This window comes from Sorex araneus, chromosome 3 (genome assembly GCF_027595985.1).
Source record: "Sorex araneus isolate mSorAra2 chromosome 3, mSorAra2.pri, whole genome shotgun sequence".
NCBI lineage: Eukaryota > Metazoa > Chordata > Mammalia > Eulipotyphla > Soricidae > Sorex > Sorex araneus.
In genome coordinates, this window is record NC_073304.1 from 832706 (window position 1) to 849017 (window position 16312).

The following is a 16312-nucleotide window of genomic DNA, read 5'->3' on the forward strand; positions in this document are numbered from 1 at the left end:
TTGGGGCCTCCCAGGAGTGCTCAGTGGACTGAGGGTCCACTCCTGGCGATACTTGGTTAACAGGCTTGGATTCCTCGGACCTCAGAACCTCAGAGCAAAAAGCCACGGCCCTGACAGCACCCGGGCCCGGGGCCTACCTTCCAGGCCTCATAAATGATTTTTTACCTGGGGCACCCACTAGTGCTCAGTGGGGAGAAATGTTCATCCCCCATGAGGGAGGTGCGCCCCTGGCTGGCCAGCCAGATCGAAGCCTGCCCCTGGCCCAGGCAGGGACACAGAGCACAGCCTGGCGGCGTTCCAGCTGCTGACTCCTCCAGAAGCCGCTGTGGCCTCTGCACGGTGCGGGCCTGCGCGGGCCCCCCCTCCCCCCCCCCCCCCCCCCCCCCCGCCACTCCCCGGCCAGGCTCTGCAGAAGCTCCGCCCGCCGGCCTGAGGCAGCAGGCGGCAGGGAGATGTGTCCGCTCTGGGCCCAAACATCCCCCTCCTTGCTGTCGCCATTTCAGCGGGTCCCAGCCCCTCCCTCTCTCGGGTGGCATCCCACCCCACCCAGACTGGCACATCTGAGAATCCCCACCCTCTGCAAGGTCATGGCCCCAGGGATGCTCCCCTGGGCCGTCCCCTCGCAGGAACACCTGGGGGCCCCTGTCCTTAGAGGCAGGTCTGTGCCAGCAACACCTCCAGCGTCCATGACACGCCGCCTTCGTTGCTGCGGCAGTCGGGCTGATGCTGAGCAGACTCAGCGCACCTCCTTTCCCGGGGACCGTCACCTGTCCCCGGGGGCACAGCCCCTGCCCCACCTGTCCCCACCTTCTGCCCTCTGACCCTGCAGGGGAGACAGGGACCACATGCCTCTGGCAGCTCCGAGGCAGCACTGAAGTGGAACATCCACAACTGCGACCTGGGATGGGCAGCTCGAGCCACAGGCCATGTCCTGAGATGCTTCGGTGCTCCTCGTCCCCTTGCCCCTAGGCCGTGTGGCCCTCGCTAGCCGGGCACTCCGGGACTGGCCAGCATCTGTGCAGTGGGTCCCGCCCGCGCCCACTTCCACCCACCAAACACGTCAGGTGAAGTTGTGCTGCTCCAGGTCGTGCAAGGCCCAAGGCTGGGTCCTCTGTCACCAGGTCCGGTGACTCGGGGTCAGGCGCCCGCCCCGACTCGACTGCAGGTCTTCGGAGGCCCCGCCCCGTCCCGCCTCTGGGGGCGGAGCCTCGCGGTTCAGGAATAAGAGCCGGGCAACTGCGTGAAGAGGGCGGGGCCTGTGGAACCCGAGGGTCTGGGACTAGGGTCGCCGGGTCGCCTAGTCTGTACCCCCCGGGGTGGCTGTGTAGACGACCCTCCCAGGGGGCACTCCAGGGGGTCCGGACAAGCTCTGCCCCACCAGGCCCCATCACTGACTGGACAGTCCGTGGAGGAGCAGGCAGCAGAGGCTGGTCCCACCGTGCAGGAGGGAGGAGGGGTCCAGGGCCCACCGCAAGGAGCCTGTCCTGCCCAGAGACCCTGGCCACAGTGTTTAGGGTTGTTGCGTGCACGTGGGGCGTCTCCGGTCAGCAGGCCCTGCAGGCCCCCGCCACCAGGGAGCGAATCCTTCCAGCCTCCTTCAGACCCGCTTTGGTTTGGATTTGGGTATTCCTGGCTCTGCGCTCGGGAGTGGCCCCGCGTGGCGTCAGGACGGAACCTGGCTCGGCCGCACTGCAGTGAGCCCCTGAAGCCCTCTCTTCCCGGGCCTGGCTTTGCGCGGGAGTGTGCAGGGGTGGAGGGGCGAGCGAGCCCCCAGAGCCTGGGCAGGAACTGTCCCGCTCTTGCCCACCCTGAGCAGGCACGTCGGGGCCGCCCCGGCTGCTCGGTCCGTACTTTTCCACCCACAGGCCTGCTGAGGACAAGCTGAAAACAGCTGTCACCGCAAATCAATGGTCCCGGCGCCCAGGCGCCACTTGAAACGGTTTGGAAGACGGATCGATTCCTTCCCGACAGCCCAGGGAAGGGCAGGCTGCTGGGCACAGGGGCTCAGCGCTGGTGGGCACAGGGCAGCGGGCATGTGCCCGGCAAGGGTGGCCCTGGGGACGCCCTTCCCCCTCCCCATGTATCACGCAAGTGGGGCCCCAGGGCCCCAAAAGGAACAGCGCCAGTGAGCGGCCGTGGTGCAGGTGGGGCCCCGGACCTGGGCATCTGCCAGCAAACCCATTTCCACGGGCTGCAGCGCACACTAGCCAAGCGCGCTGCGTCACTCAGGCAGGGCCCAGGGGGCAGAGGTGGCGCGCAGGGCATGGCGGGTGGGGCCTGCAGAGGGACGTTCAGTCCGGGAGAACGGGGCAGTTCTGCGGGCAGGGACGGTGACAGTGCCGACCACAGGACCCTGCCTTGTGCCCTGGCTCAGTGATGCGTGTAGAATTCACGTGTTTTCCATCCCTGGCGGGGTCTCATTCTCTGTGCATTGAGCAGGGAGGAGGCCCATGGAGTAGGGAGACGGCCGTGTGGCAGCCAGGCTGGTGTCCGGATTCTGTGCAGGACCCCGCTGGCGCCCCTACACCGCCCTACACTCAGGTGCGGCCTCGCACCTGCAGTCCCTATGTGCAGTGCGCGGGCCTCGGCGACCCCAGCACAATGGAAGGCTGCAGGCCCAAGCGCCACCAGGACTCCAGCCGCCCCCTGGGGCCTCTGCTGGACTCGCCTCCAGAGCCACAGATGCTGGAGCTGGAAGGAGAGCCCCTCTGAGCGCTGACAGGGCTGCCGGCGCGGCAGGAGCAGAGGTGGGGCTGGGGGGAGGCAGGGGCGGGGCTGGGAGGAGGCAGGGATGGGTCAGGGCGGGGCTTTGAGGAGGCAGGAGGTGGGAGCAGAGGTGGGGCTGGGGGAGGGGTGGGTCAGGGCGGGGCTGGGAGGAGGCAGGGGGTGGGTCAGAGGCGGGGCTGGGAGGAGGCAGGAGGTGGGAGCAGAGGTGGGGCTGGGGGAGGCAGGGGTGCGTCAGGGCGGGGCTGAGAGGCAGGGTGGGTCAGGGCGGAGCTGGGAGGAGGCAGGGGGTGGGAGAAGAGGCGGGGCTGGGAGGAGGCAGGGGCGGGTCAGGGCGGGGCTGGGAGGAGGCAGGGGGTGGGTCAGAGGCGGGGTGGGACAGGGAGGCAGGGACGGGTTAGGGCGGGGCTGGGAGGCGGGGCAGGTCAGGGAGGAGGCAGGGGCGGGTCAGGGCGGGGCTGGGAGGCGGGGCGGGTCAGGGCGGGGCTGGAAGAGGCAGGGGCGGGTCAGGGCGGGGCTGGGAGGAGGCGTCTCCCACCCCCAGGACTGGGCAGCTGGGGCACCGGGGCACTCCCCAGACGGATTCTGGGGTCTTCAACAGTTGGCCAGAGACAGCCCAGAAGGGAAGCGTCTGCCTAGCTGTGGCGAGACCAGGTGTGAACTCAGGCGCCGAGCACAGAGCCAGGAGTGGCGGCCGAACACAGCTGATTTGGTCCTAAAACAAAACGAACTAGAGAGAATCGGGCTGCACAGGGCTGCCCGAGACCCCCTGCAGTGTGGACCGGAGGACTTTCAGGTGTAGCCCACTCCTCCCCCCAATAAACAGGCAACACACTCCCGGGCTGAAGCGCTAGCACAGCGGGTGGGGCGCTTGCCTTGCCTGCGCATTAGAGCCGGGTTCGATTCCCAGCACCCCATGTGGTCCCCCGCGCCTGCCAGGCTGACTCCTGCGTGCAGAGCCAGCAGTAACTGACTGAGACCACCAGGTGCCCCCGAAGGAAATATCCACACAAATTTACTGCGTTGTTTTTATTAGACCTGCATTCAATGGCTGGTTCTTCGTCTCCTGCTGCCCGCAGCACCCCAAGGACACCCTGAGGGCCCCCGCTGCCCTCCTGGGGTGCGAGCCCCGGGGCTGAGACGCCACGACAGCCAGCAGGGTGCTTGCCTCACATGGGGCCACCCCGCACCCAAAGGGTCCTGAGCCCCCCAGGGGTGACCTGAGTGCAGAGCTGGATCAACCCTGAGCACTGCCAGGTGTGCCCCCAAAGGATGTGAGATCTTGGGGGGCTAGGAGACAGCACGGGGGTCAGGCGCTTGCCTTGAGACTGGGGTTTAAATGCCAGGCGCCACAGGGAGAAGCCCCGCCCCCTCTAGGCTCCTTGGATGCTTCCGCCGTGTCTGCAATTTCTCTTCGTCAGCAGCGGCCCAGTCTGACACTTGTCACCTCTGGAGGACTGCCCTGCTCCACACGCGGGGGCCTGGCCACAACCATCCCTACGGGAGACACCCCACGCGCTGTGCTATGCGGCCCCGCACCCTCATGTGTGAGCGACACACGTATGCACAGGCCCGGCCCATGTGCATGAGTGTACACAGGGATGTGGCGGAGTGGGTGTAAGACGATGTGTGTACATGTGGGTGTGCAGGGCGTTGTGACTGTGTAAGACTCCGTGTGTGTGAAGCACTACAGGATTATGTGTGTGTACACACGGGTGTGTAGGATGCAAGTGGGTAAGACAGATCCGTGTGTGAAGGAGTACAGGGTTATGTATCTGTGTATATGTGTGTGAGAGACTGGTCCACATGTGTGAAGGACTGGGTACAGGATTATGCTTATGTGTGTGCACGTGTGTAGGTCAGGTCTGAATGTGTGAAGGTGTCAGAGTGTGTGTGCAGCACGGTTCTGTGTCTGAAGGAGTATAAGGACAGGTCCGTGAGTGTGAAGAACTGTGTGTGCGTGTGTGGGTCGGGTCTGTGTGTGTGCGCGTGAATGCACAGGACGCTGTCTGGGAAACGGCAGTGGGGCTGCCCCCACCCCACGGGCAAAAGCACCCGTGAAGCGACCCTGACAGCTGCGTCTCTGGGACACCACGGTGCCTTGGAGCGGTCCTCGCGGAGGCCAGCCCGTGAGGGGCACGGGTGCACCCCGCGAGTCAGACCGCGTGGGGACCCACACAGAACCCAACAGGCACGCGGCTTCATGGACTCATTTATTTCCGTGGGGCTCACACGTGGCCTGAGGCGCTGCCCAGCACCTCGGCCCTCGAGAGGCCACGATGTGCCCCAGGGCCTGGCACCCAGCCGGGCTCAGAGGCGCGGGGCCAGCCCGCTGCATCCGTGTGTCTAGGTGTGCGGGTCCTAGGTGCCCGTCTTCTCCGGCTTCGGGCGGAGCCAGCGCCATGCCCTCTGCAGGGCCACTTTGCCCATGAAGAAGGTGATGGCCAGGTTGCGCCGGTACCAGTCTCTGCGGGGAGGGACCGATGTCAGCGCCCCGCCCCCGCTCCTGGGCGCACGCTCTCAGCACACACGTGACGGCTCGGGACAGGGGTGGGCGCTCCGTGGGAGAGGCTGCTCCACGCTAGCCTGAAGCTCTGACCGGGGCGGGCACGGGCGGTCCCAAGGGGAGCCGAGCTCACAGAGCAGCGGGCAGGGCCAGGCCAAGAGCTCCAGGGCAGGGCTCGGCGGCCCGTCCCTCCCCGGGGCTGGGCCTTGCAGCGGGTCGCGGCTCGCTGTGGCAGCCCTGGGTGGGCTTGTGTGCCCTGAGCGGGGGCAGCGGCCAGGCCAGGCCACACTCCCGAGGCCTCACGGAAACAGCCCCCCAAAGCACACGGGGTGGATCCCACCTCCTGAGGCACCGGCCGCCCGGCAGAGCGGGGACAGCCCGAGCTCCAGGACTGGTCCAAACTCCACCGCACAAAACAGAACGACGGTGGACAAGCAGCTCAACCGGCCGAACACAGGCTGGGCGTGCTGGAGGCCCGAGTCTGACCCTGCTACAGGGCCAGGAGTGACCCCGGAAAGCATTAAGGTCCAGAACAACGCTGACCTCTGGGCTAATGTGAACGCTACGGGTGGGGTGATAAGGTGGCCCTGTCCAGCACAGACATGACGGCAGGCCGTGAGCTACCCACCTGTTATACAGCACGTGCTTCTGGAAGTTCTTACTGAGAAACTCCTTATAGAAGTCGGCCATTTCCTCTGCGCTCAGTGAAGCTTTGGCGCCTGAAAGACAATCGTGAGCCACACACCAAGACAGGGGACAGGCCCGGAGACACAGGACGTGAGCAGGCACCTGCCTTGCTGATGTGAGTTCCATCCCCGGCACCCCACATGGTCCCCCAAGCCCCTCCACGAGCGAGCCCTGAGCACTTCTGTGTGCCCCTCCCCCAGAACAAAAGCAAAAGACTTAAGGGGAAGGAAAGCACAGACGGAATAAGAACAGCCCAGGGCCCCGGGCGGCCGCTGGACACGGGGGTCCACACACGGGTGCTGACTTTCTGGAAGGGAAAGGCATCACACGCTCCTCCCTCGGCCAAACCAAAGCAAACAGACGTGTGGGGAGCAGAGGCCGCAGCGAGGGGCCGGCACGAGCAGCCCCGGCAAGGAGCCCAGCGCGGAGCGGGCGGCCCTGACCTAGGGCCAGTGAGCCCCGGCTGGCCAGGAGCGAATCGGACGCTGCGGAGCCCCGGCCATGGGTGTCCCTCCCGCCAAGGGACAAGCACACAGACCTGACCCAGAGCCCGGAGCCAGGCCTTTGGCCTTCAGCCGCGAGTGGATGAATTCTTCCTTCTCCTGCAAGAAGACAAGTGTGAGTGCCGGGAGTCGGCTCAAACCCCCCCCGCGCCCCACACACACGTGACCAGCGTCATGCTTGACATGTGTCTAATGACCTGGAGGCACTGCCTAGCCATAAAGCCGGGGGCAGCACAAACGCCCCAGCACCTGACGGACGCTTGAAAGACAGGACAGTGTCTGGGCATCAGGGGTCCGCACGGGGGGAGGGGCCCGCCTTACACGCAGCCAGCCGGGGTTCGAGCCCCAGCGCCCCACCAAGTGTCGAGCACAGGTGCAGCCCTCGAGACAAACAGGGAGTCTCAGTGGCCTTCTCTGGACGGCACAGTTGTGCTTCTGTCTCGGTTAGCTGATTCACGGGGGAGATGTGGGGAGGTCGCAATCCGCGGGGCCAGGGCGCCGGTCGACAGCAGAGGGGGCTGGCCCGGGCGTGATGCCCTCAACCCCACCTGGAGTGAGCCTCGAGCACAGAGCCCTGAGCAAAGGAACCGGGGCCCTTGGGAAGAATGGCGGCGCCTTCCTCCGGAGAGAGACGCTCCCTGGCGTCCCGGAGCTGCCGTGCAGGCGCCCACAGCCCAGCACACTGAAGCCGCGGCCGCCAGCCCCAGCAAAGCCAGGTGCAGTGGGGTGAGGAGAGCGCAGGCACCGCCAGCCTCAGCCCTGCGCCCCCGCGTGGCCGCCGCCACGCTCGCACCCGCTCCGCCTCACCCTCCGGAAAGCCAGGTTCTGCTCGGTCCAGAACCGCTGGTTCCATTCTTGTGTTTCCTGTCTCAGCTGTCTCAGCTTCTGTTCCAGCGGTGATTCGTTTTCAGGGATGTAGAAGTGAACAGGCCGAAGGTTTGAGTATTTATCCGGGGGTCCTATCCAATCGTGGCGGGACTTCCTTGGCGGGCAGAAGCCGGAGGCCTTTAACGAAAGGAGGGGGTCTTCAGCCCTGTCACCCACCAAGGCCGCACTGGGGCTGCCTCACGCTGAGATGATGTGCAGGGAAAGCCCAAATGAGCAGGCTCGGGGGTTCCAACACGAATTCCCCACCAGCACCCACAGCGGCGGTGGCGTGGGGTCTCCCGCCACCGGGGGAGGGCGAGTTTGGTGTCGCCTCTGCCGGGCACCACGCACCACTGGCACTGCTGCCTTCAACAGAAAGTAGACAAGATTTTCATTTTGGGGGGGCCTACACGGCAGTGCTCGGGGGGTCAGGAGAAGCTCCTCGGGGGACTGGGTGTCAGCCCCAGACACACCACCTGGAGGACGAGCCAGGCCAGTGGGGACAGACGCCAGGGAAGGAGCGCTGTAAAGGCCACTGGTGCCACGGCGCACGGCCTCTGTGCTGCACACCCCAGCGTGCAGCCCCCGCACAGCGGACCTTGATGATGACACGACAAGGGAGAGGCGGGACACTGCCCAAGGAGCTGCTCCAGAGGAGACCTGGAAGGCCCCCGCGGGGCAAAACAAAACCAAGAGTCTGGGCTGGGGCGGAGGGACAGGCGCTGGCCTTGCTTGCACTGACCGCAGGTTGAGCTGAACTGAGCATCGTCCCTGAGCACCACTGGGAGCACCCTTGGAGCACAGAGCCAGGAGTAGCTTCCAAACACCCCCAGGGGGGCCTCAACCAGAAGGAAAACTAAGAAAGGAGCTGGAGAAGGCGGTGCAGACGTCACCGGCCGGGCCGCAGCACAGCACCGGCTCAGGACTCCGCTCCCAGGAGGCCCCTCCACAAAACCAGAGACTAACGCGGCTTCCCCCAAACAGCCGAGACCCCCCCTCCAGGGTGGAAGCTCCACCCAGGGGCCGCCCAGCAGCGAGGAGGCCCCGGGCAGTGGCTGCGGCCCCGTACGCTCAGCTGGCTCGTGTTTCTGGGCGAGGCGGCACGACTGGCCGGGCACTGAGCGCACGGGGACCTTGGATTACAGGCTCGCTGGGAGCACTAACGCCGTGTGAAGCACTGGCTTCCCGGCAGTGCAGAAATGACTTAGGGGGCTATTCCCAACGGTGCTCAGGGGTCACTCCTCACTCTGCACTCAGGAGTTACTCCTGGTGGTACTCGGGATACCAGGGATTGAACCCAGGTCGGTCATGTGCAAGGCAAACGCCTTACCCACTGTGTATCTCCCCAGCCCCCAAATAGTTTATTTTAAAGTTAATGTGAACAGGGCCAGAGAAACAGTACAGTGTGGACACTTGCCTCGAACGTGGCTGACCCTGGCTCAATCCCTGGTACCATATACAACCGTGAGGTCCCCTGAGCCTGCCAGGAGTGATGTCTGAGTATGACAGGGTGTGACCCCAAAGCCACCTAAAAAATGAAAGCCAGAGTTCAGGGCTGGGGTGACAGCCAGCAGAAGAGGATCTGCCCATCATGGCTGCACATCAGGGTGGCAGCACCCATGGCCCCAGGCTGTGCGGCCATGGCCTCATTTTAGGACATCCCCCAAAGGCAGCCACGCGCCGCCTCCAGCTGGCCACTGCCCGCTGCTGTGCACAAGCTGCCGAGGTGTCCGCGTGTGTGCCATTTCAAGTCCCTCCGTGCTGAGCTGACAGGACACACCCACGGCCTTCCAAAGGCCGCTCCATACTTTCAACTTCCGTGGCGGGGCTGGGACAGACGATGTCCGGTGCATGAAGCAGTGTGCGCTTGGCCCAGCCGGGCTGTGTGATCGTTGCTGGCCTGATAGTGTCCATGGGCACCGCATGGCCAAGCCTCTGCTGACCTCTGCCCTAGCTGCAAGTGGCCAAGAGCTAGTGCTCTGGCCTGAAGGGCCCTGGCTGAGGAGATGCAGGCGTCACCAGTGACAACAGCAAGTGCTCTGCTTTTGGGGAGGAGGGAGGAGGAGTGTAGGAGATCACTGGTTTGTCCTTTCTCCCTTGCCACAGAGTTTGGGCTTATCTGGTAATAATCTCTAAACAATTCTAGACTATTGGTATGTCCTGCTCCCCTTGCCACTAGGAGCTTAGGTATATCAGTCACACCCATCAAAGTGCTCCTGAGTCACACCCATTCCTTTGTCTATCAGTAATCACTTCTATGCTCCCTTCCCCAACTAGTTATTCAGCTCTTCCCCTAATCAGACTCTGTTAATTTGTAAGGTCAGACCTTGCTAGGACAGTGAACTTGTAAGTTAATATTGCCTTTCTCCTCTCCCCGTGTCTTTTTTTTTTTTTTTTTTTGCTTTTTGGGTCACACCTGGCGATGCACAGGGGTTACTCCTGGTTCTGCACTCAGGAATCACTCCTGGAGGTGCTCAGGGGACCATATGGGATGCTGGGCTTTGAACCCGGGTCGGTTGCGTGAAAGGCAAACGCCTTACCCGCTGTGCTATCGCTCAAACCTCTCCCCATGTCTTTTGAATAGTTTACTTTAAAACAATATCCTTTTTATATGGACAAAGAAAGACAGTTGTTAATATGCTTTGCTAACATGGGATTTAATTGGCTTCAAATATTATTCACTCCCGGGCATCTGCTTTCTCAAGTTAAGCCTCAATCTGCCCTTCTGGCAGCCCTGCGCAACGGAGTATGAGTACTTGGATGCTTTGCTCAGGTTCTTTTTGGCATGCTGAAGCTTGAACCCAGTCTCCTGCAAGCACAGCACGCGCCTTACACTGAGCCAGAGCCCAAGCCCAAAGGGGCCAGGAAAGCTCAAGCCGTTCATTCCATGCCTCAGTCAAGACGTCCACCTGACGGACCCCGGCCCCGGCCTCCTGAAACCAAGCAGCCTTCCCCAAAGAAGCCCAGTTCGTAAAAACCTCACCGCTCTGCCCCAGCATTTCGAATCACAGCCGCGGGAGCTTGGCCGTGGAGCAACTCGAGGCCGCAGTGGCAGCCCGCAGATGTAGCAACTATGTAGCTAGGTCAAGCATGTCCGGCTCAATTGTGGAGTAACTCGCCAACAGTAACTAGGTACTCTGCGGGTGCAGCAGCTCCCGCCTGCGGGAACTCACAGAGGCCGCGACTCGCGTAAGCAGCCGGCAAGCTCGCGGCGAGCGACGTGTGCGACCTCGTAACTGCGCACGTGACGCGCATCTGCAGCGCCGGCGCGGGGCGACACGCTTGTGCAGGACCCCACGCAGCGACGAACGCTCCGCGGCACGCGCGGCACGCGCCCGGGAAAGCATGCGCACACCTGGGACACGCATATGGAGACACACACCTGTCGCTTGCGAGCACCAGCGGCCCCGCGTGAGTCCCACCGGGCGGCCGCGGGCCCGGCCCGGCGTGGGGGGGCGTCACGGCGGGGCCCGGGGGGGGGCGTCACGGCGGGGCCCGGCGTGGGGGGGGCGTCACGGCCCGGCCCGGGGTGTGGGGGGGGGCGTCACGGCCCGGCCCGGGGGGGGGGGGCGTCACGGCGGGGCCCGGGGGGGGGCGTCAAGGCGGGCCCGGCCCACGCGCTTACCCGGCTCGGCGCCGTCTCCCGACGCTCGGCGCCGCGCTCGGCCGCGAGCCGGTGGGCGCGGGCGGAGAGGGCGCGGCCGACGCGCGGGCGGGGGGCCCAGCGCGCGCGTCCCAGGGCCGCCATCGCGCGCGCGCGGCCCCGGCTCGCTCCCGCGGCGTACGGCAGCGTCGCGACGGCGCGCGGCGCTTTACGGCAGGTCGCGGGGCCGAGCGTGCGCCTTCCCGAGTGCGGCGCGGGGCTCGGGCGGCCGCTGCGGGGCGCGATGGCGCGGGGCGCGATGGCGCGGGCGGCCCAGGTGAGCGGGCGCGCGCGGCCATTGTGAGGTCAGCCCCGCGGCGGCGCGGCCCGGCCCGGCCCCGGCCGCCCCGCGCGCTGCGGCTCGGGTGGGCGATGCCGCGAGGGCCGCCTGGGCGGACCCTCCCCCGCCGCGGCCGGTAACGAGCGGCGGGCGGGGCCGGCGGCGGCCGCGCTGCGAGCGGGGAGCGGGGGTCCGCGTGCGCCGCCGCCGGCCCCGCGGGGCGCCTCTCGCGGGGGGCGGGGGGGTCCGGCCGGGCCGCGCTTCCTGGTTCCGGGGTCCGGGCCCGCGCGCCCGCCGGGCCGCGCTTCCTGGTTCCGGGGGGCCGCGCCCGCGCCGCTCTCCGCTTCGGGAACCTGCCACCTGGCCCGTTTCTTCCTTTGTTTTTTGTGTTCTGGGCACTGAGCCCGGATTCTCACGTCTGAGGCATGTGTCCGGTCACTAAACTAGGTTCCCAGACCTTTGAGTTTACTTATTTGTTTATTTTTGTGGGGTGATCCTTTTGGTCCTCGGGCTGTTCTAGGCCGTATGCCCGGGGGTGGTCGTGGTGGGGGGAAGGGGCCCCAGCCGGGGTCGGGCACATGCAGGGTAAATGCCTTGCCTGCTGTACTGTCTCCATTCCCCCCAGTACACCGCTTTCAAATTTTAAAAAGAATTTCATTTATTTTTGGCTTTTTGGGTCACACCGTGATGCTCAGCGGTTACTCCGGGCTCTGTGCTCAGGAATCACTCCTGGCGATGCTCCGGGAACCATATGGGATGCTGGGGATTGAATCTGGGTCAGCCACATGCAACCCAAGTGCGCTCTCTGCCATACTATTGCTCTGGCCCCAGTAGATTTCTTTTTTTAAAGAAAATTTTAAAATGAGGGGCTGGAGCTGTAGTACCACTGGTAGGGCACTTACCATGCATGAGACAAACAGATTTTGCAAAGATTGTACCCTGAACACAGAGCCAAGAGTCAGCCCCTGCTGGGTGTGCTCCCCAAAGAAATTTAGAATGAACGAGCATACAATTCTGTTCTGCTGCGGGGTGTGGTAAATGACCTTTCTTGTCCTCTTTTAGTGCTTGTGAAACTGAACGCAACAAAAGTATGGATATGGGAAACCAGCACCCCTCCATCAGTAGGCTCCAGGAGATCCAGAAGGAGGTGAAGAGTGTGGAGCAGCAGGTCACTGGCTTCAGCGGCCTCTCAGATGACAAGAACTACAAGAAACTGGAGCGGTTTCTCACGAAGCAGCTGTTTGAGATCGACTCCGTGGCTACAGAAGGGAAGGGAGATGTCCAGCAGGCGCGGAAGCGGGCGGCGCAGGAGACGGAGCGCCTCCTGAAAGAGCTGGAGCAGAACGCCAACCACCCGCACCGGCTGGAGATCCAGAACATCTTTAAAGAGGCCCAGGACCTGGTGATGGAGAAGATTGTGCCGGTTTACAGCGGCGGCAGCCAGGGCAGCGACGAGTTCGAGGAGGTCCTCCAGGACATCATCCTGCGGCTGACCCACGTGAAGACCGGCGGGAAGGTGTCGCTGCGCAAGGCCAGGTACCACGCGCTGACCAAGATCTGTGCGGTGCAGGAGATCGTGGAGGACTGCATGCGGAGGCAGCCCTCCCTGCCCCTCTCCGAGGACGTGCACCCGTCCGTGGCCAAAATCAACTCCGTCATGTGCGAGGTGAACAAGGCCAGAGGCACCCTGATCGCCCTGCTCATGGGCGCCAGCAGCACGGAGACCTGCCGCCACCTGTCGTGCGTGCTGTCGGGGCTGATGGCCGACCTGGACGCCCTGGACGTGTGCGGGCGGGTGGAGATCAGGAACTACCGCAGGGAGGTGGTGGAGGACATCAACAAGCTGCTGAGATACCTGGACCTGGAAGAGGCCGCTGACTCCACGCACGCGTTCGACCTGAGGCAGAATCATTCCATCCTGAAAATAGAGAAGATCCTCAAGAGAATGAGAGAAATCAAGGACGAGCTTCTGCAAGCCCAGAGCCCTGCCGAGCTCTACCTGGGCTCCAAGACGGAGCTGCAGAGGCTGATCGGGGAGCTGGACGAGGTGAGCGTGGAGAAGAACCCCTGCATCCGGGAGGCGCGGCGCAGGGCCGTGATCGAGGTGCAGACCCTCACCACCTACATCGACCTGCGGGAGGCCCTGGACAAGCGGCGGCTGCTGCTGCCCGACGATCAGCCCGAGCACCCGCCGCACAGGGCCGTGTGGGACGTGCTCGGCCACTTGTCGGGGATCCTGGGGGAGGTGCTGTCCTTTGACGGCAACCGGACGGACAAGAACTACATCCGGCTGGAGGAGCTGCTCACCAAGCAGCTGCTGGCCCTGGACGCAGTGGACCCGCAGGGGGAGGAGCGCTGCAAGGCGTCCCGGAAGCAGGCCGTGAAGCTCGCCCAGAACATACTCAGCTATCTCGACTTGAAGTCCGATGAGTGGGAGTACTAGCAGCCCGGGCCCGGCCTGCAGCTCGTGTTTTGCACTTGGCACATCTGTGCCCGTCCAGAGAGCTTTCGGCCCACCACGCCCCAGCGTGGTTTCCACTGGCACAGGTCAATCTCAGTATTTATGATTTCAATTTCAGCAAATTATATTTAGCATCTCTGCTGCTTTTGATGTTGCAAAACAAATATTACAGCACATTAACTTTTCCTTTTGGATTATCTATGTTGTGTGGCTTCTGTTTCATTTGGGTTTTTTCTTTTTTTAAAAAAAAATCAGAAATTACAATAGTATCTTTCATAGTTTTTAAGTGGGTTGTGCAAGCATTACAATGCGGTTATCTCAGGATCTAGAAATAGAACCTTAACGTGACATGAGAAGGGGGAAGTTTTTGGTTCAGTAGAAGGCCTCAGTACAACAGTAGTCAGTACCAGGATATGTTTCTACCAGTTAGAAAGCAGGATCTTTTCACTACAAAGCCTTGTTGGCCCCACTGGCCTATTAAGATGGGAATTCCACAGTCTTTTCTTCCATCAATTTTTTTTTTTTAAGTATCTCCCCCCATTCTCTGCATTTAGAGGGGGGCCCTTATTTCTGTGTGACATGTAAAACAAAATTATGAAAATCAATAGAAAACGCCTCAGACTGTACTGGAGAAAGTGGGGCCAAGACTGGTACCTGGCGGTTGTTTCCATTTAAAACCTTCGCCGTAGGGTGAAGGATGAGAGCGTGTGAATGATCGGAGGCCTTAAAGGAAAGGCGCCCAACACTGGGTGAAGGACCAAGACAGCCTGCTGCAGGCGGGTCCCCCCCTCCAGTGCCCTGAGCACCCCCCACCGAGAGGGCCAAGGGTCCGGAGTGTGGAGACTCTGCCGTCCATCTCCAGGATTCTCATCTGTTCATCTGGTGACTCTCCAGAGACGGTGTCATTTCAGACAGCTGAAGACAGGACGGATCCAGGACGCCGCCTGCCCGCCCACGAGCGGCCTACAGCGTAGCCCGGGCACTCCCTGGAAACCCGGCCTGCCCTCCCTGGCAGAGTGTGGTGACAGGGCAGTCCAGTTTGGGGCTGTCCTGCCCACGACTCTGCAGGCCACAGTGTCCCACGTTTTGTCATGGTTTTAGGGTTTAGGGCGTTTTCCCCATTGGAGTTTTTATAGCTCCACTCGGTGATGCTGTGGGCAGCTCCTGGCTGTCCGTGGGCCCCTGGCCTGGCTCTTCGTGGCTCTGAGCTTCCTCGCTGCAGACATGGGCTAACTGCCGCCTCAGCTGAAGGCCTCCGAGCTTGGCCCAGCTTCCCCTGCCCCGGAACGGCCGATGGGACCACAAGTGTGTCAGGAACTAGCTCTGCTGTTCTCAGCCTTTTCAGTTCTGTGTTGCTGCTTCAGGGGCGCCGGCCCCGTGACGCTGCGTTGTGCTGTGTCCGCCCTGGGGCGCGTTGGCTTCCACAGACCGTGTGTAAGGGGTTTGTCCCAGTGTGTTGTACCGGCTGGCAGTGTCTGGTGGCGGTGCCCCCTGCGTATAGGCAGCTCAGATGGTAAGTGGGGGCGCCGCCGACCGTAGTGCTCCTGGGCCCAGGGCAGTGGCCCAGAAGGGAGGATGGGCCTTGCCTCGTGTTGCAGTGTCAGACTCGCTGTGATTTGCCGGCATGACTGCATGTTGGAGAGGTTTGGACCAATTCGCATCAGTGTATCTAAGGGACTGTTTATTCTCCGTGTACAGGGTTTTAAAGCTTTCTCAGCTTTTATCTCACCAGTATTTTTCAAGATAACGGGACACACATTTGTCATTGATTTTGATGTACAAACCAGGCGTGTGACTGCCTTGCTCCTAACTGCGTGCCTACTGTAATGGTGTCTGAAGTAATTCAGTATTATTCTGAATGTTATTGTGCCCTTAGTTGACAATAAAAGCATTTCTCAGTTTATCAGTGGAAAAAGAAAGGTCTGCGATGTGAGTTCTGTTCCATCCCCACTTTTGCCGGTGGAGGCCGGGGGTTGGGCCTGTTTCCCCAGGGCCCAGCACCTGGGGTCAGTGGCCTCGGTGGGAGGTGGCAGCAGAGGCGGGAATGAGCAGAGCTCCATGCCACACTCCCTGGGGGCTACCTTGGGGGTGCAGGCTCAGTGGTTGTGGAAAGATCCACCTGTGTCCTGCCCTGGGTGAAAGGCTTAAGTTCAGATGTGCACCTGGTCTTCACAGAGCCCCAGGTGCCACTGAGTTTATGGAATGTTCCAGTGTTGGTTTGGGGACCACATCAGATGAACGATGCTTGGTCTTGCTCAAGGCACCACTGATGCTGTGGTGTCCAAATCAGGGCTCAGACCAGGTGTAAGTCATGAAATTTGCTTATAAATGGAAAAACATGGAGAGGATCATGCTAAGTGAAATGAGTCAGAGAGGGACAGACAGAGGGACTGCACTCATTTGTGGAGTGTAGAGTAGCACCACATGGTACCCTACCCAAGGACGGTAGACACAAGGGCCAGGGGGATTGCCCCATAGCTGGAAGCCTGCTTCATGAGCGGAGGGGAAAAGGCAGATGGAATAGAGAAGGGATCACTAAGAAAATGATGGCTGGAGGAACCAGCTGGGATGGGAGATGTGTGCCAAAAGTAGAAAAATGGACCAGACATGATGACCTCTCAGTGTCTGTGTTGCAAGCTAT

At 62.4% G+C, this 16312-nt stretch overlaps 2 protein-coding genes across 4 annotated transcripts; one reads left to right on the forward strand and one right to left on the reverse strand.

Annotated features, from left to right (window-relative positions):
* Positions 1-4924: 4924 nt before the first annotated feature.
* LOC105942764 (cytochrome c oxidase assembly factor 8) lies at positions 4925-11055 on the reverse strand. Its single transcript, XM_055131315.1, has 5 exons — positions 10913-11055; positions 7228-7425; positions 6456-6519; positions 5859-5949; positions 4925-5191 (listed from the first exon to the last, which is right to left on the reverse strand). The coding sequence occupies exons 1-5, from the start codon at positions 11033-11035 to the stop codon at positions 5086-5088; spliced, it is 582 nt and encodes a 193-aa protein (XP_054987290.1). The 5' UTR covers positions 11036-11055; the 3' UTR covers positions 4925-5085.
* On the forward strand, positions 10540-15590 carry BAG5 (BAG cochaperone 5). 3 transcript variants are annotated; one of them, XM_055131313.1, is made up of 2 exons: positions 10540-10698; positions 12273-15590. In XM_055131313.1, the coding sequence occupies exon 2, from the start codon at positions 12301-12303 to the stop codon at positions 13651-13653; it is 1353 nt and encodes a 450-aa protein (XP_054987288.1). In that variant the 5' UTR covers positions 10540-10698; positions 12273-12300; the 3' UTR covers positions 13654-15590. The 3 variants fall into 3 exon arrangements, with proteins under 3 accessions (XP_054987288.1, XP_054987289.1, XP_054987287.1); XM_055131314.1 differs by lacking the exon at positions 10540-10698 and adding an exon at positions 11081-11207; XM_055131312.1 differs by lacking the exon at positions 10540-10698 and adding an exon at positions 11462-11633.
* Positions 15591-16312: the final 722 nt, after the last annotated feature.